This window comes from Tauraco erythrolophus, chromosome 7, assembly GCF_009769465.1.
Source record: "Tauraco erythrolophus isolate bTauEry1 chromosome 7, bTauEry1.pri, whole genome shotgun sequence".
Classification (NCBI taxonomy): domain Eukaryota; kingdom Metazoa; phylum Chordata; class Aves; order Musophagiformes; family Musophagidae; genus Tauraco; species Tauraco erythrolophus.
In genome coordinates this window covers 22699378-22722703 of record NC_141471.1, presented here as the reverse complement: position 1 = coordinate 22722703, position 23326 = coordinate 22699378, and the positions used below count along the sequence as shown (strand labels likewise).

The 23326-nt window shown below is 40.9% G+C and overlaps 1 protein-coding gene across 5 annotated transcripts in view; it reads left to right on the top strand.

The window, feature by feature from the left end:
• The first annotated feature begins 15221 nt into the window (after window positions 1-15221).
• The window catches only part of CACNB2 (calcium voltage-gated channel auxiliary subunit beta 2), a 261118-nt gene continuing 253013 nt past the window's right edge, over window positions 15222-23326 (top strand). For 4 of the 5 annotated variants that reach the window (XM_086615013.1, XM_086615010.1, XM_086615008.1 and 1 more), the window contains exon 1: window positions 15222-15320. In XM_086615013.1, coding sequence (XP_086471139.1) covers window positions 15222-15320 — 99 coding nt within the window. The remainder of the gene's footprint in view (window positions 15321-23326) is intronic. The other variant, XM_086615011.1, reaches the window with a different exon arrangement.

Sequence of the window (23326 nt, the reverse complement as noted above, 5' to 3'; positions counted from 1 at the left end):
GATTACTAAAATAGCTAGAGCTTGCATGGTCTCTGCCACAGTTCAGAGCTCTCTTATAGGAGATTATCCGTCAAAATACCATATAGGTTATCCCAACTGGATGTTATTCAGCTGGCCTACTGGTAAAATTGTAGTAATGCTAGGCAAGCTGATATCACAGAGAGTTGTTGTTGTTGTTGTTGTTGTTGTTGTTATTATTATTATTATTATTATTATTATTATTATTATTATATCATCATCATCATCATCGTCGTCATCATCATCATACTGGCCTGCTTGATAAGATATCCTTTATTAGACTTGTTAGACTTCATATACATTTATGGAGCTGAAATAAAACACCAGCATTTCAAAAGTTATTCCTAGACCTGGTGCAGCATGATGTGATTGTCCGTCACACCACTGGTAATGTGGGTGTGATGTTTACAAGTCTCTCAGGAAAGTTGTGTTGCTCACAAATAACACTGGTGAAAAGATATTTTTGGAAATGTCATCATACACAGCGTTTTTTACCAGCGGCACTCTTGCACATCAGACTAGTGCTGTTAGAAGTGTGTTCATAGCGCCATTGTTAATCTGAGAAGCTTCCATGATTGCTACAACCCATATGTGCTTAAAATAACCAGGATGCAAGTTCCATAAGGCTGTGGTAATAAAATCCCCACGTAGAAGTGCATTGATAACACAAATTAAAATCAGAATAAATACTGGAGTACGAGGGCACGGAAGAACATGGAAAAATATGAAATAACATGGAACAGCATGGAGCAATAGAGCAACTGCTGCTTTGATGAAAAGGTAGGTGCCACCAGAGAGCCAATTGTGGAATTTTAGCCTCAAGAAAGTGATCAGTTTTATTAGCCAATGAATTATATTTTCATTCTGTATGATGAATTCGATGGCTATTGGATCAAACAGTGTTTCAAAACTACAGATATTTGATCAGTTGGTACTCCATATGTCAACCTGGTGAGTATGTATAAGCAGCCGTCTGATAAATTTCAGACTCTGAAATGGAAAATCACACTTCATGTGTCAATGAACCTTGTTTTTTGATTCTGCTCCTCTTATAACTAAAACTTTTTCCATGCTACCTATCAGCACAGTGTAGCTTATTGACATTTTTAACTTCTAAGTGGGATGTAGAGCTCTAAACATGTTTTTCTTTTAAAATTTGTGAAAAGCAACTAAGAAGCTGTAGAAGCAAAGGTCTCTTGGCATATACATACTTACTAGAGTGAAAGGGAATTAGTCATATAAGCCAACATTTTAAAATCCTTCCAAACTAAGATTAATTACCAGATGTTCCAGGACCTTTATCATCAGCCCAGTCAGTCCTGATGTCCTTGCTTTGAGGTATATGTCTTAGTTGTCTTTTTGGCACAGTAAATTATTTCCTGGAGGGCTTCAAGGGCTGCAGTTACATGACCTTTTGCTTGAACTGATTTTACTGCACACATTTTTAGGCTACGGGAAATGTGAGAAGTCTGTATGGTTTCTTTTGATTATAGTGCAATCTGAAAAGTATCACCACAGGAGTCTAATCTGTCTTTGCTCTAAATGCATGGGGATTAGTGCTAACACACATTGCATGCGAGACGCACTCACATTATCCAGAGAATGGCCAAGTATCACTTCCCATTCATGAAATCCTGCTGTGTTTATCTTAGGGCATTTTGGCCTCATAGTTTCCATGTATGTAGTCATAGCCACATGGAGCAATCTTCAGTTAAACCATTTCCCTTCTAAAACAATAAGGAAAATAAACACCAGAAATGTCAGGGGTGCTCTGAGAGCACTGGGCTTAGCTCACCTGTGAGCTTCGGCATGTCTCCCGCTATAGCCAAGGATGACACAGGCTGCACCCATAAATCAGAGCTAGTTTTACAATAGCTGGCCAGCACAGAAGAGGCATACTTGCAGCAGAACGGAGAGCAGTATGTACCAGCTACCTGAGTACTACCAGCTTGTTCAGGCTGAATTCACAGCCCTCGCTGAACCCCATGGCGTTCCTCTTATCCGATCTGGCTCCCTTCGGCCTGTTGCAGCAGGGTCTTCTGGCTGCCCGGCGACACGTCGTGAGACACTGTTACACACTTAGCTAAACCGTGTTGTCACAGACCAGTTGTTGTTCCACAGCAGGATTTCATTTACCCTTGGCTTCATAAGTCACTGTGGATCAGCAGTGGTGTTTCAAAATCATTTTGAAGCAGGGGAGAAGGTGATGAAATAACTCAGATTTCCAATTTGCAGCAAGTTGCTCTCAGCAAAGCCACTGGCTGACAAATATTTAACAATTCATATGGGTTTTTTTTCACTAGAAATGTGAAGATGTGATCTATCTGCAGATGTAGTTTATTCACAATATTAATAACATCTTGGGGTATTTTTACAGAGCACAATGTAAGTTGATAAGAGACTATGAAAACGCCTCTTGACAAGGCTGATGCTTGTTAATCACAGGTTCCACAGAGAAGTGTAATTTCTTACTGACAAAGATGCAAAGAAGTTTCAAAGATCATGTTGTCTTTGTCCGAAACACCTAACAAACAATGAAGGGTGCTGATTGTACTTCTGCGGAAGTATGGCCTCAGGGCTTCACACTTTCAGACTTGTAGTACTGCTCCAGCACCACAGACAACTTGGTAGAGTCCACAGCCTGTCAGGCTGGGATCTGTTCACATGTTAACGATGCGATTTTCCTGTTGCTAGCCTGGATGGCTAAGACTAAAACGGTTTGGAAAAGATTTTATGTTTTAAAACAATAGCTTTTCATCAAATAACACTTCAGTCTGTGTTTTCAATTTTCAAGTCTTGCAGGCTTTTATTCTTTTTACTCTACCAGCAATTTTCTTTTTTTTTGTTTTTCTTTTTATTCATTTTTCTTTATTTTCACCAAACTTGGCCTTGGATCACAGACAGCTCAACCTAGGCTAAGGCTAACAAGTGGGGTTTACTGTATCTTTTTGTCAATAAAGTTGGCAATCTAGTCCTTTTTTGTACATAAGATAAACACATGTACTTGCATCTAATAAAATCATTCAATCATAAAATCATGTACCTGCATCTAATTACTCTAAAGATATTTGACTCCAGTTGTTTGGGTGATGACAGTGATTATGCAGCAAACAATTTTAAGATGCTAAACCTTGAAAGACTGGGGTTTAGTTTAGGGGGGATTTTTTTTGGTTTTGTGATAAACTGATCTTATACACTCATTTAATATGGCTGATCATCAACTTTGAACTTAACATGATGCTACTTCTACCTCTCTGAGCCCTGAAAATCTAATCAGACTACCCTCTCATAATATTTCATGTGTTACCTAGGTTTATTCTCAAGTAGTTTCCTTACTGAAGCATATGTTTAGTAAGGAAGATGTGGAAACGTTTGTGAATGCTGTATGTTCCTTTGCACTGATGGGTTGCAACACATCATTTTACCAGCTGGACTAATATATTTTTTTAAGAATTTAGAATAGGAATTATTTTTCAAATATTTTGCTTTTATAGGCTCTTGTACTTGTATGCTACATTTACAAGCAATCTCTTTTTAATATTTGTGATGCTCATAAGTAAAACTATGTATGTGCATAGACAAAATATGTATAGTAACTGTGCTGAAAGAGTTCTGGTTTCTGTTTTAATTTAAGAGTATTTTGGTTTCTAATCTAACATGTCTTTTATTACTCAAAACCCACAAAGGGATATTTTTAGATATGTAATATCAACTTTATTTACCACTCATGTTTTCAACACTGTTTGTCATATTTTTCTGGTTTGAGTCAATTTTTTTCTTCTTTGATTTGACAATCGAATTAAATTTTCTCTAAAAGATTTGTGGTATCTCTGAAATTTAAGCTACTTCTAAAATAAAAAGTCTGATCTAAAAATGGAATTACTGTCATAAAATGTGATCTGAATTGAGGTTCCACAGTAGTAAAGACCAAACCTGAAAAATCCTTGCTGAGATGCCACGTGACCACAGAGGCACTCAACTCAATGGGCACTGTACTTCTTTTTAGAGTTACACCTATGAGCAAAGACTAGGTAACATTTTTTCCTAAGAAACACCTATAAGGATGTTTAAATCTGCATTATTTAGCTATTAGGAGGTTCCTGCAAGCATCACGCATGGTCTATTCTGAAAACAAGGTTCCTTGGGACTAAGAATGTGGGGAAGAGTAAATATTAGTTTTTAATCTAACGGTTGAATATACCAAGAAGATTGAAAAATCCTGAGATTTGATTCCTGTTCTTAAAGGACATTTTAATTCATCCAATGCCTATTTTGGTTAAAGTCGGAAGAGTCTCACCTTGGAAACCTTTAAAGGTTCTGTAATTCTATTTCCTGATCCTTAAGTTACAATTTCACTGGCTTGTTATACTATTATTTCTAATCAACATCAGAGATCTGTGGATGGTTTCTTTCCGAGCAAGAAATCATAAATAAAAACATCTGAAAAAAGATTGCATTTAAATTATACAGTGCAAGACAATTAGAAAAATACTAATTCTATCAGACATTCAGAATAATAAAAGCATTAAATGTCCTGGAATACAGACTTTTTGTGCTTGAAAGATACCTATCTTGAAATTGTTTTTTTCTTTCCTAGTTGAAGCATGGTAGCAAACATATAAACTGATGAATTTTCTTACATCATACAGAATTCAGCTACGCAAATGAAGAGATTATATATAAACACTATACTAGATTGCGGTAAATAAACTTTTATTCCGGTTGCAAACAGCAACTTGAATGCTAACTAAATAGACTTTATAGACTGTTATTGCCCAAGAGCATACATGTAATCCAAGAAAAACAGAGCCGAGACTCAGCTATGTTGTAAGCTGTGGGTGCAGTGTGGAGTAGCATACGTTTTGGCAGCAGCACTTTGTGAGGAGTACTTATGAGAAGCACCTAATCTGTTTCTGAAGTCTCAGAGCAAGAGCTATATAGGAAGTTTTTTTCTCCTACCTAATCATCATGTTCTGCCTGACACTTTGGTGTGCACTCTGTTTGCATTGCTAATTGGTAAGAAAGGCATGTAAAAGCCCTTATTACAACCTTAACCAACTTTAACCTTGTTTATTTAAGGGGAAAAAAAAAGGAAGAAAGATTATCTAGTATACTTACACTGGCAAAGGTTCCTAATAAAAGCCCTTTTAGTTTACACTAGTGGTTGAAAAAACACTGCTGTCAAACTAATGCTTCTTCCAGAAGGAACTACACAGTAAATGCAGTTGGAATAGCTGAATGGATGACCACCCTCAGCTGGCCACTGTGCTGCTTTAGGACATTGCTGCCTCAGCAATAACAATGGCCAAATGACTGTTTTACTGGTTGGAGAACTATTGCACTCAACACATGAGTGAGAACCAAGAATTAATCTTGTTTTAAATTAGCATACTGGATTTGAAACAGCAGGAGTTCAGGAGTTGATTCATGAACCATAGTTTGGCTGCAAACAGCTAAAATTTTGGTCCTGACTATCTCCCTGTGTTTCCTGTCATTGTGTCCTTTATGCTTAGTGACATATATATTAAAACTGAATAAAACAGAATTGTTTTTGGTAAAAGCATGCCGTAGTGATATTTCTCAAAGAAAACAACCTCACAGTGGACCAAACTGCAAATCCTTTAGCACTTAATAATGGGATTCACACTGATAAGTAATTCTTATGACATTGGCCATATTGCTTATGCAAGTAGCCATTCACTGATGTATTATTCTGTTGAGACTTACTCTAACACTGTGGTGGCTTTTTTCATGTGGGTTTGATCTATTCTAAACATTTTGTGTCAGCCTGTAGAAATGAAAACAAGTTTTTCACTGTGTATTGAATAGTCGATGAGCATTTGGAAGATATAAAAATATTTACTGCAGTAAATATTGAATTAGTTTGTGTAAAGTGCTTTGGAATACTTGCATGAAGTAAGAATTGTGTCAGTGTTTATAAGACATAATGCAATATATCTAATGAAAAAGAAAACTTATTGCTTGGGATACTGGCATCCAGTTAAAAACTTATGTAGAATACCTTGTAACTCATGACAGATTCTACAAAGCTAATGAAGCTACTTACATGAATGATTTGCAGGACTCCTTTTGGTGTCTTTATATACAGCTCATTCACAAATCTAGCAAAACCAGGGCTTAAGTAATAGATGAAAACAAATTGTTCTCTTTTTTGATGCTTCTGTCTTCAGGTGGGCATCGAAAATTGCATTACAGTAAGTAGGACTAGTAGCGAGGGCTGGTCTTAATGGTTACATCCAAAATTGCTTTTCTTACTACTAGAACATGGCTGTATTGTCCCCCAAGTTCTCTAGCCAAATCTGGATGTCAGCAAATGAACAGGTGATCCTGCTGAGAGATGACTCAGCTAGGAACCTGATGACCTGATGAGATGCATCTGCGAGTCCTGAGGGAACTGGCAGATGAAGTTGATAAGTCACTATCCATCATATCTGAGAAGTCATGGCAGTCCAGTGAAATTCCCAACAACTGGAAAAGGGGAAACATAGCCCCAGTTTTTAAAAAGGGAAAAAAGGAAGACCCAGGGAACTACAGGCCAGTCAGTCTCACCTCTGTCCCTGGCAAGATCATGGAGCAGATCCTCCTGGCAACCCTGTTAAGGCACATAGAAAATAAGGTGATTGGTGACAGCCAACATGGATTCACTAAGGCCAAATCCTGCCTGACAAATTTGGTGGCCTTCTATGATGAGGTTACGGCATTGATGGATAGGGGAAGAGCAACTGACATCATCTACCTGGACTTATCCAAAGCATTTGATACTGTCCCACACGACATCCTTGTCTCTAAACTGCAAAGACATGGTTTTGATGGATGGACCACTCGGTGGATAAGGAATTGGCTGGATGGTAGCACTCAAAGCATTGTGGTCAACGGCTCGATGTCCAAGTGGAGGCAGTGACGAGTGGTGTTCCTCAGGGCTCAGTACTGGGACCAGTGCTATTTAACATTTCGTTAGCGACATGAACAGTGGCATCGAGTGCGCCCTCAGCAAGTTTGCAGATGACACCAAGTTGTGTGGTGTTGTGGACACGCTGGAGGGAAGGGATGTCATCCAGAAGGACCTTGACAGGCTGGAGAGGTGGGCCTGTGAGAACCTCATGAAGTTCAACAAGGCCAAGTGCAAGGTCCTGCACATGGGTCGGGGCAATCCCAAGCACAGATATAGGCTGAGCAGAGAATGGATTGAGAGCAGCTCTGAGGAGAAGGACTTGGGGGTGCTGGTGGATGAGAAGCTCAACATGAGCTGGCAATGTGCGCTTGCAGCTCAGAAAGCCAACCATATCCTGGGCTGCATCCAAAGAAGCGTGGCCAGCAGGACACGGGAGGTGATTCTGCCTCTCTGCTCTGCTCTCGTGAGACTCCACCTGTAGTACTGCATTCATCTCTGGATTCCTCAACAGAAGAAGGGCATGGAGCTGTTGGAGCAGGTCCAGAGGAGGGCCATGAAGACGATCTCAGGACTGGAGTAACTCTGCTATGAAGACAGGCTGAGAGAGTTGGGGCTGTTCAGCCTGGAGAAGAGAAGGCTCTGGGGACACCTTATTGCAGCCTTCCAGTGCCTGAAGGGCGCCTACAATAAAGATGGAGAGGGACTTTTTACAAGGGCATGGAGTGATAGGACAAGGGGCAATGGCTTTAAACTGAAAGAGAGTAGATTTCAATTAGATATCAGGAAGAAATTTTTCACTCTGAGGGTCGTGAGGCAGTGGAACAGGTTGCCCAGAGAAGTTGTGGCTGCCCCATCCCTGGAGATGTTCAAGGCCAGGTTGGATGAAGCTTTGAGCAACCTGTTTTAGTGGAAGGTGTACCTGTCTGCGACAGGGGGGTTGGAACTAGACGATCTTTGAGGTCCCTTCCAACCCAAATCATTCTACGATTCTATGATTAAAGATTAATTTGGAAAATACCATATGATTTCAGACAACCTTCATATATGCCTTTGATATAGCTCTAAAACTAAGTTAGTTTAACATAATATCTATGTCAAGCATCACTTAAGCAAGCTATGCTTTAAGATTGTCTGACTAGTTATTTTGGAGTCTGAACCATATCCATTTCACTAAAACCAGGTTGTTAGAAGAAAATAAGAGACTTTGATGATGGAGTTTCTCTGCTTTTGTGAGCTTTGAATGTTGCCCCAAAAAAAGACTGTAAAATCTCATCCTGAATTTATTTTGTTGTCAGGAAAAATAATTTAATGTACAGAAAAAATTCCTGATCTGCTTGAGGAGGAAATTTGTTAAGGCTTTGTTCATTATCACTTTCTAAAATTTATATTTCTTCCTCTTGAGCTACAATATGCTCCACATATCTTTGTAGAATTAGGGCTGTGGCTAACAAGCTGCTGCTTTAGTATTTGTTGCCATGGAACTGCCTCTGCCTATTGAATTCACCTGGGCAGACTTCGGATGGCATACTGAAGTTAATTCAATCTGTCACTAACACGTGTCTTCAGTGACCACAGAATTTCATAAAGGCTGTAAGGAAAAGCAAGTCCTGTTCAGATTTCCTGTTAAAAGATTGTTTTAGGTAATAGTAAAGGTTCATTTTTTCATGGGATGCTTTGTGAGATGATTGATGGCCTGACATTCCCTCTTTGAAAGAACAATGTTTTGTCATTGCTGTTCCTTGCTGCCTTTTTCAGAAATAGCCATTCAGAACTAGTCCAAGAGTGGATGTGGACGTCTCTTACCATGGCTGTCACCAGGAGCAGCAGCAGTGGTAGTATGGCATGGTATGATTTTTAACGTCCTTGGTGTCACACACTTGGACACCAATGCATTAGCTGTTGGCTTTCAATAGATACATCATTTAAAAAGTTAGTCCTTTCCTACTATTTTTATCAGTGTAATTCTCTCATGCAAAAAACAAGGTATTATGTCTATTTCAAGCTATTTTTCCTACAAAATACACCAAGGCAAAATTAAAGGGAAATTTGTTTTCTTAGGATCTAATGACATAACAAAACCATCCAGATTTGAGAAACGTCGTAGAAAGTACTTGAGAGTGTATTTTAAAATACTGGTTTCAAAATAATATTAAAGCACATATTTAGCTACAAACTGTATAGTAAATCTGACTGATGCTTGTCACAGTTTTCTTCTTTGCACATGACTAGAAACAAAATGTTGCTATTAGGCTTCCAGCATTTTTTTCTGCAGAAGTCATATGGGATACCATCGTGATGTTACAATAAAAACCTGTCATCTCAGACAAACCTGGTCCTTAGGTTTTCGAAGCATACTTCAAGGACAGTTATCTCAATAACATGTAGGGCAGCACAGAATCAGAGGGGAAGATGGTGAAGTCTTACGCACTTTTTCATGTTTCTGTTTTCAGGTGGACAAATGTTTCTCTTAAAATTTGACTCTGGAAATAGATAAGGTGGTCTTAATGGCAATTAATTGACTGTGGCTAAAATAGAATTTCCATCATGGTATTAATGTGACTGCTGATATCTTATTTTGCAAAATCATTTTTCTTATGACACTTGAAGGCTGGTAAAGCTTTATTGAAGATTGCTTTCTTACAAAATGAGAACTTTAATTTCGGTAAAGATTGGGAGGCAGTTGAGTAAAAGAAGCTTAGCAGTAAGGGAGGAAAAAAAGGAACAAACAAAAGCTTGAAGACTTGTCTTTCCTCCCTCTCCTTTTGCTGCATAAACTCAAAGTAATTACCAAAAATTACTTTTCACAAGCCAAACCAACGTTACTCTGCAGTAATGTTTTCAAAACTGACTCTGATTGCAGCTTGATGTTTATAGCTAAGCTGCTCTAAGGGCTGGTATGCTGCCAGGGAAGAATTTCTGCAACCCTGCTCTAAGCTAAGTATTCCTGCTGTCCCCCCCTTCCCCTTTCACTCTGGCGGTTGCACTTATCAGACTTCATGGTAAGATGGTTCATGGAGATAAAGCTGCAGAGAATTAACCCTACAGAAAGGTAATTAATTTTCTGCTACATTTTGCTTTTAACTCTTGAGCTGAGTCCCTCGTGCTCAGAGAAGCACAAGTGGTGTGCAATGGAGGATCGAGTTAGGGCAGCCAAGGCGAGGAGGGAAGGCAAATGCTTGCTGTCAAAATCAACTTAATGGTAACGCGGAGCTGTGCCATCAGCGATCCGCGCTTCAGATCTGTGCACATATAAATTGGCAAAGAATATGTAAGCTCTTAGATGTACTAACTCTGCCAACAACCTTGGTAACGATGAGCTGTCAACCATGTTGACGGTTTTGCAATCCTCATACAGATTAGAGGTTGTCATTGTCTTTTCTTAAACCATTTATTGTGAATGAAGTTTTGTTTCGATGCCACAAGTAAATGATTGTTGGGTGGAAAAAAAAAAATGTCTTCCCTAAAGCAGAAAGCCCAAACTGAGCACAGGGCTTAATGAAGGGTAGAGGGAAGGCCAACCTCAAGGAGCTGGGAAGAGCTCGGATGCCGTCCGTGGACACAGGCCGCAGGGTCTATTAAAAGCTGTCTCTCATGTCAGTAACTCACATGGGCTGAGCATATTTGTGGGTGAGAGTGCTATAAAGCCTTTTTGTGCTCTTGCGATTCAAATATTTAATAAGAAGAGAGCAATAAGGCTATAAATAGGAACACCATAGTTGGTAAGGACTGGGGACACAGAAGGGGATATGTGGTCTCAGTTATAACAGAAGGGCAAAGAAAAAGGAAAGAAAGTACCAAACGAAAGGAGCAACATCTGCAGGAGTGCTTAATCAAATATGAACTTTGTACACAACCCATCGACAACTACATTGCCTCTCGCAAAGCGAACAGCTTGTGAGCAGGAGCGCGCCTTTTTTGGTCACGTTTTGCAAAGGGCTGAAAATATGTGCTTAGTAGGTGTTGTGGCTTTTGCAAGTATTGCGAGCCTTCCTGTGCACCCGGAGCATTTTTGCCAGTGTTTGTATCTTGCTCCTATCTTCCATCATGTAGAAACCCTGCTCCTCGCAATTCCCAGAATATATCAGAACAACATCAATCAAGGTTTTGCTGCAACGCACTTATACGCTACGGAATAAAGCATAATACAACACGAGCTGGAAGAACGGAGCCGTTCATTAAATCTAGCCAGGCGGTGCTGTGCTCGATACAGACTGATAATAGATTCACAAGTGAGCCTGTCTGGAGCGGTTTTGTTCAGACTTGCTGTGTGAAAGATAAAGTGCAAAAATTAGAGGAATCTCTTTAATTTGCACTTGTGACAGCCGGCTTCCAGTTTATCACTGGAGAAGAAGATGAACTATGTCTGTTCCAAGATATTAAATCCAGGTAGCCGAGTGAACTCTTGTTTTCACAATATTGAATTTCTAGCTATAATGCATTTTAAGGAGGAGGTGCCACGGAGTGTTAGATGGCCAGCTCTTCTTTTTAACTAATATTCTTAAAGCAATTTGCTATATCAGGGCTTTAAACATATGCTCAATTAGAAGCATTTTAGTAGTTTCATAATACTCATCATAAGCTCACCAGCCTGCATTTATGCAAGCTTTTAATGTTCTCCCTTGGCTCTAAGTTATTAGCTTTTAGCTGCATTTACACAAATATCAGCCAACCATCCTAGGCCTATTTTAGCACATTTAGGTGGAGGTTACAGACTAAATCAATCCTACACTCACTGTACATGTGTGCAAAGGTTAAGACACGGTGCTGACACCACGTTCTTTTATTGGTGGTAAAGGACAATTAAACACACAAAGTAATGCAGTGCTCCTTGCTGTAAAAGAATATCTGATCTTTCAAACAACAACAACAAAAAAGCTCATTTTTTTTTGCCACTTAAATCAGGTTGTCTTCTTTGTCAGCCTAAGGTTTTGGGGTGTTTTAAAAAAAAAAAAACAAAAGCAAAACCAAACCAAAACAAAAAGAACCACCAAACAAATAGCTTATCTTTTCTTCTGGTCTTCTAACATTCACATGTTCAGAAAAATCCAAATAAGCATGCACAACACCTCTCCATTGCAGATAAAGCGTAAAAAAATGCAGCAGAGTGGTTTTTCTGCTGAGAAGTGGTTAGGCATAGCAGGTTGTTTTCCCCTTGAGAAAGAACAAGCAATTTGGAATCTCTGCATATTGTTTTTACACATTGACCCTTATCCTGGAGCAGATGTGGCCAAAAACAGCATGCAGAGGGATGACTGCACGCGTATGTGTTCAGCTGAAGGATTTTTGCTGCACATTTCAAGGTTGGAGAACTCTGTTCAACTGCTAAACAAAAGGAGCGAAACTGAGTAACATACAATTATTTTTCTAGGCTAAACTTCTAGCAAATCATTACATCAAGTCAATGAATGATAATTGCTACTAAAGAAGAGTTAGGTAGAATGTTTTTTTCTCAGGAAGAAAAATGAAATAAACTTACTAGAAATTTGGAGGTGATTAGTGTGTGTGTGGGGTTTGATTTTTTTTTAGAGAAAACTGTACCACACAACTATTTATATTTCACTATATTTTTCTAAGTTACTAAGTTTCCTTTTGTTTATTTGTGCCTTAAAAACTTCTTTCCTGAGTCCCTGCTTTCTACAGCCCTTGTATGTGTGTATATAAACAAGCAAAAGCATTATCTTTATCTTTTTACAAAGGAAAAAAAAGAAGATAAAGTAATTATAAAAGATGTAAGACTTAGCAAACAAAAAATGAACTTCATTTGATATATTCAAGCTCTAATTTACGAGGGAGTAGAAATACCCTTTCAACACAGATACACAATTTATGGTTTTAGAAACTAATGCTTCCAAAATGATCTCTACTGCTCTTAAAAATGGTATACTTAAAAAAAAAAAAACCGCTGCATTATTTATGTGCTCTTTACGAAGTGAAAAACTCAAGAGGGCGATATGAAGGACCACAGTTGCATGATTAAATAATTTTCACTCCCTTCTCTGCATGAGAGAGGATAGGCGATCTCTAACAGACATCTGAAAATTTACCAAGTGAATGTACTGAATCATGGTGGATCAAATGCCTTTCATAGAGAATGGTTTGAAACAGAAGGATGGATGGTTCCAAAGCCATAAAGGTGTTAGAAGTCAAAGCTAACACCTTTCGATAACAACACCCCACTTAGCAATCATTAACAGGAATACTGTGGTTACGTTATTTCGTAAATCTTTATTTATGCATTATTCTTCCGTAATTATTCTGATGGTCACAAAAAGAAATTCCATTAAAACAACCTGATTTGGAAGTGACAAAGAAATAACTACCTCAAGGCCTACATTAGAAGGTGAAGTATGCATTCTTCCCAGCAAACGTGTAAAGAGAAAAAGTCTTTTTGGTTATAGCCACTAAGAGAATATCTGGAAGCAGTCCAGAATCTAGCATCTTTATAGTTTCAAGATTATTCAGCATCTCTATTGAACAGTTTGAATGAAATGTAAGCACATAAACAACATTATTTTCACTTAAAATTAAGGGGTTTTTTTGCCATTGACAGCAACTTGGACAAAATTCTAGAAATTAGTTTTGAAAAATGTGATGTCAACTTAGCAAAATGAAGTGTGAAACTTCTTGGACAAATGAAAGTTCTCAAGCTCCTTCAAACCTCAGAGCACTTCCACTTGCAGGGAAAGCCAATTCCTTTGCAAAATATGGATAGTTCCTGCAGGATATTTTCACTATTCATATGAAAAAATCTGTAGGGGTAAGCTAATTCAAGGAGGAAATTTATTAGCTGTTATGAAAAATAAATCAACCACACAACTGGGAGAAAGCTTGAAAGTACTTCTTAAAGTTGAACTGGCTTTTGTGCTGGTTTTAGTTCACTCACTTCTTTTCCTATATGTGACTATTATAATGCTCTTAGTAATGGTTGTGATTTTAAGAACACAACGTTAGGCCACTCAGACATTCTGTACTGATTTTTCACTGTTTACAATCAACTGATAAGAGATTTCACAAGCAATCACACAAGTTTCCCTCTCGAGCTGCGTGCAGCACAGCTAGGTCTAACCCAAAGATGACAATAAGAGGTATCAAGTCTTCCTCTACGAAATCTTCTCTGACTATAAGTATCAGTCCACTGCATGCTTATGTGGTCAGAGGGTTTAGTCTCCATTGGTACAGTCTTAAAGTTGGATTTTGTTTCCAAGAAATGAACGATAGATACTCCAGGGGTGGACAGCGATTTTCTCGGGTCAGGTTTTGAACAGGTCTTTCACAAGCCTCCTGTGGGGTACCTGATAACACGATTGAAATCGCACTGCTATAGGTTATCTAAAATCAGACAGAGGGCTTCATCTCACCTGCTAGCTAGGAATTACTCATCCCTTGTTGACGTGTGCGCGGGAACCTCCAAGAAGTACAGGAAGACACTCTATCAACAAGACAGACCCATAGAACTTTCTCTTTGGAAAGTGCAGGCTTGTTCACCAAAACCAACCATACCCCATGGCTCTGGCTTCGGTACGGGTCAGGGACGAGCAGCACCTGAGGGCAGAGGGAGGGGTGCACCCTGCTTCCCCCCGCTCTCCCGGGAAGTGCTGCCTGAGGGGAAGCGGCGCGCCTCTCCCACCGCGCGGGCCCCAACTGCGCCCGGCCGCCGCCACTGCCCGAGCCGCGGAGCTGCCCGACGGGCGGGACGCGTCGTTCGCAAATAATTTACTGACGGGAGCGAGCGCCTCCCGCCCGCGGCCGCGGCGAGGCTGACCCAGCCCGACAGACACCCACCGGCAGACCCACCCTGCCGCGGCCCGGCCGAGCGGCGGGCAAAAGCAGGGCCCGATTCCCCCGCCCCCCCAAGCCCCAACTTTCTTGCTCGCCCCTCCGCCGCGGCCGCGCAGCCCTCCGCCCCCGCCCCGCGGGAAAGCAGGCACCGCCCCGCGCCCGCCACCCAGTAGCTGCCGGGAGGGAGATGCTCGTTGTCACTTTCCCTCTTCCCCACGCACCGCCCCCTGCCCGCCCCCCGCGCCCGGCGGCGGCGGTGCCCGGTCCCCCGGCGCCGCACTGGGCCGCGCTGGGCTGGGCTGGGCTTCGCTTCGCTGCGCGCTCCCCGCCGGCAGCAGGCAGGGCCGCGCCGCCGCCCGCGTCCGCCCGCACGCCCCCTCCCCCGGCATGGCCGGGCGCTGAGGGGCGTCCCGCCGCCCCGCCTCGCCTCGGCTCGGCTCGGCTCGGCTCGGCTCGGCACGGCTCTGCCCCGCCGAGGGGCTCGGCGCCCAGCCGCCCGCTCTCCTCGCCAATGGTCCAGAGCGACATGTCCAAATCGCCTCCCAGCCCGGCGCAGGAGGTGCAGATGGAGCTGCTGGACAACCCCCTGCCCGCGGCGGCGGCAGCGCAGGTACCGCGGGCGCGGCGGGTCTCGGCCGGCAGCCCGGGGCTGCGGTGGCGGGGAGCGGAGCCGGGAGCGGGGCGGAGGAGCCGGGCCGGGCTGGGCTCCGAGGGCTTCACCCTGGGCAGCGGGCGGCAGGCTGGGAGAGGCGGGGACGGGAGCGGCGGGGCTGCCGGAGCTCCCCGTCCTTCAACTTCTGCTTCCCGTCGTCAGAAAAGTTTGACGGCTTTCCTAAGGCGTCTGAAACCCCTGTCCTCCTCCCCACCCTAAATGACACTTAATCAACATGCACAGCGCGATGCTCTGTGCCATAGAATCTTCTTAGGTCGAAAGTACCTTGCCATTGTCGAGAAGATGGATATGTAAGAATACGTTGCAATTAAGTTGCTCTTCTGTGCATGTATTAGCCCCAGGTTAGGGCTGTTTTTCCCTGCTCCAGTAACCTGTTGTATTTGTACCTGGCACGTACCACGCACTGCTGAAACCTTCCTGGTCTGTTACACAGGCTGGTAACAGTCTGTTTTGATGGGGGGAAGCGACTCACGCTGGTTGTTGAGCAGGAATTTTGGGGAGGCTGAAGGTGTTGAGTACGCTGCGGATTTAAGCTGCTCGATGACCGTGCAGAAGGTGGTTGTAGAGTCTGAAATTTTAAACAACTCGCTCCATGTGCACTGCGTTCAGGTGGATGGATGGAGAGAGGGAGGCAGGGCATGGATGTTTGCACACTTGGTGAAGACTTTATATTTTGAAAGGTGGTTCCTGTTTAACATATGAATGTTGCATAAGATCTTCGAGTTTGCAATAGTTGGCTACAAAGACTTACGGTGCTATTTTTAAACCCAGTAAAAGAGTGGTAAAATCTGATTGCGTGCATTTTAAATTGCAAGCATGCTTGTTCTTGTTAGGGCAGAGTTTTTTTCCTTTTGGGGTGGCAGTTTTTACCGCTACTGCCAAAGCTATCTCTGATGCTTTATTTTCTTTGAGAAGGTGGTCCAGTTTCATCACAGAAGTGCTCAATTGCCAGAGGAAAATGCTGTCAGAAGACTCACTAATTGATCCTTACTTACGGGGAACCAGTGACAGCAGAACAAAATCCAGGCACTGAAACAGACTATGCTAAGCTAAAAACGAAAAAGTGTCTCTTTGGATGTGAATTTGACTGCAGCCTCCAAGTGCGGAACAGACATTTCAGTAGGGCCATATGCTTTGCCAGCTTCTCCAGAAGCAGTGGCAAGGGAACTAATTTCTGACCTACAATCCCCTCCTTTTTATATCTTTTCAGCCCTAAGCACAGAATTGGCAACTGTCAAATCATATGGTGCTTCAATGCTGTGGACAAATGTCAAATACTGATCATGAAATTGATTTTCAGCCCTCCTTTTAACTAGGCATAAAGAACCTCTGTTTAGAGACGAAGGGTAGTTTGCTAACACACGCATCATTTACGTTTCTAGTAAACTGTTTTGTAGAATTGGTTTCTGAACACTCGTAGCCAAGCGAGCCACTTTTTAAGACAATAATAATGCAGCTTTTTAGTTCCGGGAATATTTTTTGGTTTTTGAAACCAAAGCCATTAGGCGAAACAAGAACCACATCTTCTCCATATGTCCATATTCTACTTGTATGTAAATCTTTGGTGTAGAGGAAATAAGATTATGAAAGCAGAAGAGCCCTTTTCTGAATAATAATGTTAGTTAATTCCTTAGCAAGCACTGCATTGAGAGACAATTATTCGGATTTGAATTTTTATTCCATTAACATGATTTCTGAAAAATCAATATTGTAAGATCTTGCTGCTTTAGAACATACTCAGGTGAGAAGGAGAGGCATAATGAGAACATGTGAATCATCAAGTAGATTGCCTAAAGGTACTTCAGTTATGCCCACCGCTATCTTTTTCACTAAGGTACTTGCGTATCAATCCTGGAAACATTTCATGCTAAGTAATGCCTCAGGAAAAAAAAACAAAAACAGAAACCACATATGAGCTTATGGAGTGATATCATTCCTAAAAGTATTCTCTCTGAAGTGCTACTTCTGGGAATTATGATTTAGTGAAATATAAGTGAAGAGCTTTTGTAGAGTTGCAACAGGCATGAAAATTCTCTTATCCAAGAATTTTAGTTTTGCAAAGCTGAGGATTTCTTTGAACTTGGCTGTACATCATGATCGATATCTTGGATTGTGCCTGTCCATCCGTTTTGGCCAAACTTGTCACCACTTGGCAGAGGAGTGAATGTAGTTAATACTCTGGAAGTAATTACTCTTAAAACGTAGTTAAATATGTGAAATATTCCTAGATAGCTTCTGTGTAAAATCTGTTTCTTATTTTCATAATGTGTTTTCCTAACAAGATCTGTGAACAAAATAAAAATCCCTTTAGGTATTGAGCGTGGCAGTTACACTGTACTCTCCCTGGGAAGTTCCTTACAATGAGGACAAGGTATTGGTGTGTTATTCTGTATTACTTGAAATTCTGTGGCTTTTAGGTCCATATTACTGTAAAAACATTGTTCACATACTCACTGTGATCTTAGTCCAGATTAGGTTGTGATATAGTTTCAGATGTCCAGTTTTATCCAGATGAATGCACATATTAACAGTTACACTGTGGAGTTATTCACAATGTCCAGGTGTATGTCAGTGCAAAGTGATAATTTTAGGTGTGGCCCTTTTGTAATAAAATCTGCATTTGATTTTCTGAAATCGTAAAACATGCAAACTGTTCAAATGCATCAGTGTTTGATGCTCAATATCTGTTTTGTTAAAAAAAATCAACTCCGGTCCTCTTTTTAATTCTTTATTTCAAGAACCCCTTAGTTCTAGGAAGTTGAATTAGTGGAATATTCAATTTAATCCGTCTAATTAACCCAGTTACTGTGCTGATTTGTTTATAATATATTGTAACATAGCATATTAGTGCCTTTCATTGTAACTCTTGGCCTCTCTTCTTCTCTTTTCTTTCCCCCCCATATAATTTTTTTTGATCCTATTTCAAAGTCCCTCAGTCCCCAGAAATCATTAGATTCAATTTCTACTGCTATTTTCTCATTGTAAAGTTTCCTGTGTTGTGTCATAGGAACAGTCATAGCAAATCAGATCAGTAAATTATACGAGATGTTTCAAAGAAAATATAATGAAACCTTGTATGAAGCAACTGCAGGCTATCTTGTGGAGGGAAGAAGGTATCTTAGCCTGGATGAATTCTTCCCTATTCCCCATTATTATTTTCTTCTGGTTCTTTTTCTGGCTTTCTTATGCATCATCTATCAATGCAGGTCCTAACAACCTTAACATATTTTAAATGAGAACCATTCTTGTCTTGATTGTTTTCTTCAGCTCTTTCACTTGCATTTAGATTTCCTCTGTGCCCTGATACTGTTAACTGATTCCCTCTTCCAAGTCTAAAGGCTTCATCATCCTAAGAGTGCTTGGCTCCAGCTGGGCGGGTTGCATTGCTGAAGGTAAAACACAGGCATGGGGTTAGGGACAGGCTTGTTCAATTTTCCTTCTGTATTGACTGCGATTGAGGTTAACGTGAATTTTAGATTAACGTGCGTGTGGTGACTCCACAATATCGGCTTAGTTATGTGACCCTAGCACTGTTGTCTTTCCTGGATCTCCAAATATCTTTTCAGTCGCATCCCTTCACTGCCTGCCTTGTGGTAATGAGGAAAGGAAAGAATAGCCAGAGATTTATTCTGAGCAGATAAATCACAGTGCCCTCTGCTGCTCCCTTTCAGCTGAGTTGATTTATCACAATTCATACCGTGTTTACCTGTACTTCAAATAAACGTTTTGCAACAGTGTATTTCCCAGTACTGACTTGCAAGAATACTTTGTAAGCGATAAACAAACAAAATTTATATCCCTTTGCTTACTTAGATAATAACAATAACCATTCATTATAGAGACATGGAAGTTTTTACTCTCTTCTGGCAGCATCCCTAGAAGCCAGATCCAATGTGGCAGCAGCTCGGTGGAGTATATACAAACGAAGAAAAGAAGCAATCCAACTCCATTCATTGGACTTTCTCATGGTCCTCAGCAAGAGACAGTGTTTTCTCTCTTGATGTGGTAACCTCCTTTGTGTTGTACTCCTTAACAGACAAAAATAAATTTTAATAGTCCACTGAAGAAAGCCCTTCCTTCAGGTTTCAGCTCTCACTTTTCTCATGATTTTCTTCTGCTTTCTGGGTTTATTTTGTATTGTCCTGAACTCTATCAGTAATACGGGATCTTGCACATTCATCTTTTCCAGAGATGTTTATTTACCGCTCAGCTATTACACATCATCAGCATATATGGGCTATAATAATTGTTTTTTACATTTTCCTAAAGTGTAAAATCCCTCTGAAACAATTCAGCAGTTTCAGTCCTAACTTATTTGTATATCTGGTTGGTAACCATCTTCTGGAGGTGATCTCTGTTTTTGTCTTGTTTTGTTTCTAGGTGTAGAATTTCAGACTGTTACAGATGATAAGTTCCTGTACTCTTCCAAGGCTGGCTTCTTTGGAGTCTCAGCTAATTTTCTTCTGCTTCTTTTACTCAGTTCTTTCCTGTGCCAGGATGGAAGAGTTTCAAAATAACATAAAGCAACCAAAATCACCCTCCCTTCCGTCCAAGGGCTTGCTTTAGGCTCTGTCAGCAGGGCAGCAGACCCTTGGCGGAGGGAAGCTTCCCAGCAGTTGGCCGTTGCTCTCTGCAAATATCTTTCTGTCATAAAGTCAAATCTCTTTTTCTGTTTGCTGTGTAAGAGAAATAGAGAAATCCATGGAGAGCAGGTGAGGAGGAGCAAACACTGGGCCTATGACTGTAGTTGCCAGTCTCAAAAAGGCTGCAGGAGGTGCAGTGGGGTTTGGGCACAAGCTTCAACACCTTCTGCTGTTGCGTGCTACTGTTTTGTGAGCCAACATCTTCATCACTGGTGTTACAGCGAAATGTGCAGCAGATTTGCACCAACGTAGGTTCCCAAGCCACTGGAGAGATGGAGAGCAGGCAAAGTCCTCTACTGCTTTTCTGGTGGGTGGAAACTGCCACGTGACCTGGTCTGAAGCCAGGGTGAGAGCACTGGGAGATGGCTTAGAAGTGTAGGAACTGGTGAGGATTGGACTATTTCTAGCTGCAGTATTGGCAAGACTTTATCACAGGCCAGCAGAAAAGAGCATCGAAGATTTAACCTTGTTGCAGATTTCTCAGTAGAAATGTTTTTTTTTTTTTTATGGGGGAAAAAGGAGCATCTGTCAAATACTTATTTTTGGATTATGTATGCAAGTTTGGATAAATAAATTATTTGTGGAGGTGTTTTGTTTGTTTGGATGGATTTTTTTTGGGTGTAGGTGGAGGATTTTATAAAAGGATTGTGGAATGGACTTGGCAGACTCATTACTTTATCTTGCATGAACTCGATGACTGTATGTGGAGATCCTCAATTTGATAGGATTCCTGAAGGGAAGCCTTTTCTTTTCTGATTTGTGTCCTGATAGCAAATGTTGTTTGTTTGAAGAAATCCAGATTTTGAGACCTAACCTTGGGATTCTTCTCTGCTATGGGGATGTAAGTCTGTGCTCCTCAGGCAACTGCTTCACTGAAGGTATATTACAGGGCTGGACACCTGTCACAGGACTGCACAGACATTGATCGTGTAGAGTGACCCGAGACCCCAGCCCTGAGGAGGAAAGCCAGGATATATTGCTATGTCCAAATAGCCCTGTTGCCCCATTCCCATTGTGGAATGGAGCTGTGAAGTGCTGGGGAGCTCGTCACCAAGGTCTACGTATGTCCTCCAGCCCTTGGCTGTACTCTCAGAAGGCTGAGCTTCCCTCCTGTATGAGATTAGTGTGATTTGTGGTGCAAAGATCAGAAACGTTCGTGTCTTTTTCTGTAGCTGACCCTTTATTGCTGAAGATGCACAGCTTGTTTTCTTTGAGCATGGGTGTTGGGGTTTACAGTTATGGAGCTGATGCTGGTGGCTACATCACCCAGTAGCTGGAAGATACCGTTTCTGAGTGGTGGCATACCTGGCCATTGACCAGGGGGCTCAGGAGGTCTGACCTACAGGAACATTCTGTTGTCCTGTTGTAAGGAATTGGTTAAGTGGCAAATGGCTTATTCCTCTAAGAGGTGGATGGAGCTGGATGTGCATGTTCTGCACTGTCCTGGCATGCTATTCTTTGTCTGGGTCATGGGCATTTTAAAATGTCTTTCAAAGCTTTTGCATATGAAGGACAAATGCTTAGTGCATTCTCTCAGTTCTGACTTTTCTAGCAATTCTCTAATCCTTCAGAGTGTCACTCTACTTTAGATATTCTTTTGATCTTTGTAGTTGGTCATTTGTTCATCTGAAATAATGTAAGCTTCATTCTAGCTCTCATTTTTTATTTTCTGTTTTTGTTCTTGCAAAATTCCCCTTTTGCATCTTCGAGACCTGACTTGACATCAGTGACTTCGCAGCCTAAATCACCTGCACCTTTCCTTCATTCTTTGAATGAGACCAGTAGGCTCATTTTTAAGGTTTTATCTTTGCCATCTGCCATCAGTCTTAATGACTGGTGCTATTTTACCTGTTATGATTAGTAAAGGTTCAGGCTCAGCCTGTGTGTTCTTCTTGCCTGTGTGTACTTCTCACCTCTGCTTTGATATCAAATACCATTGGAGTGGTTACTGGTGAAGGGCATTTGAAGAATCTCTCTGAAGATCAGTTCCCAGTTTGAAGATAATTGGTAATTTAAAATGTTTTATATTTCCTCTTATAGCTGATAGTATTTTGCCTACAGGCATAAACCATGCCTTCTGCTTGTCGTGTGTGTTAGAGGATTAAATATTACAGATTCATGCTTTTCATGTGTTGAGGCAGAACCTCATTAAAATGAAAGGGTTTCACTGGGTGACATTGAGCTCATCTGTTTGCAATAATGAGTAATTGTACATGAAACTGTTAATTACCAGGAAACTGCTATGCATGCCTTTAATGCTTCATATGATTCCCATATTTTGCTGGATTACATGGCTTGAATAAAGGTTGCACAATGTACTTTCAGGTCAGAGTTGGAAAGCAGAGTCTTTCTTTCCTTTATTAAGACTTTGTCGATTAAATTTTTTACAACATTACTTTGGTAGAAGTTTTTTTGTTTGTTTTTAAGGCTTCTCATTGTCTGCCAGGTATTTTAAGAAGCTGTAGAACATAAATGTGTGTGTTATGTTTCTCGTCTCTGGCAACTCAGCAGACTCAGCCAATTTTGAAAGAACTTCACGCATCTGACTAGTAAACCAAGCTACAGTTTCAATCTTGTAAACACTTACATGTATACATAACTTTATTTGTGTAAGATGTTCTGCTGAAATCCAGTGAGAACGTTCCCGTCAGCAAACTTTTGTTCACAGAGCTGGAGTCGGTCGTATTAAAATTAGCTGGGGCAAATGATGGTTTGCCATAGGCAGCCGATTATGCTGGGTTTTGAAATTGTTACCACTGGGTACCATATACTGAGGTGCAGAGATGTTTGGTCCCCTATGGTTATTCTGTTAGGTACAGCTACCGTATAGGTTAAGAACGACTGCCCTATGCTGCTACTTTTCCTGGCCAATGTCTATGCATCGTGATTCAGCCCTTTATTTTTAGCTACCTAATTACAGCCAATTGCTGCACGGAACACAGATAAAGCTGATTTTAATATGAAAATCACAGTAACACATTGGGTTCATTGTTAAAAATTTTTCTTTTTTTTCCCAGAATTGAAAGTAACTGGTAGATTTTATTTTTTTTTTTTTTGTACAGAGATCTTGTTCTCGCATTAAGCTCTCGTGGAAAAAATACACTCAAAGAAGCAAAACATAATGCATATGACAGGATGAGTATTCATGATTTTCCACATGACAGAGATAGTTAATCATTTTTAAAAATATGTAAGAATGTTTTGTTTATGGAAGACTTATCTCATTTTTAGAAGAAAGTTTCAGGCATTTCTGACTGTGGGAATAAGCTTGAAAGGCTTAGAAGACAAATGTAATCCCAG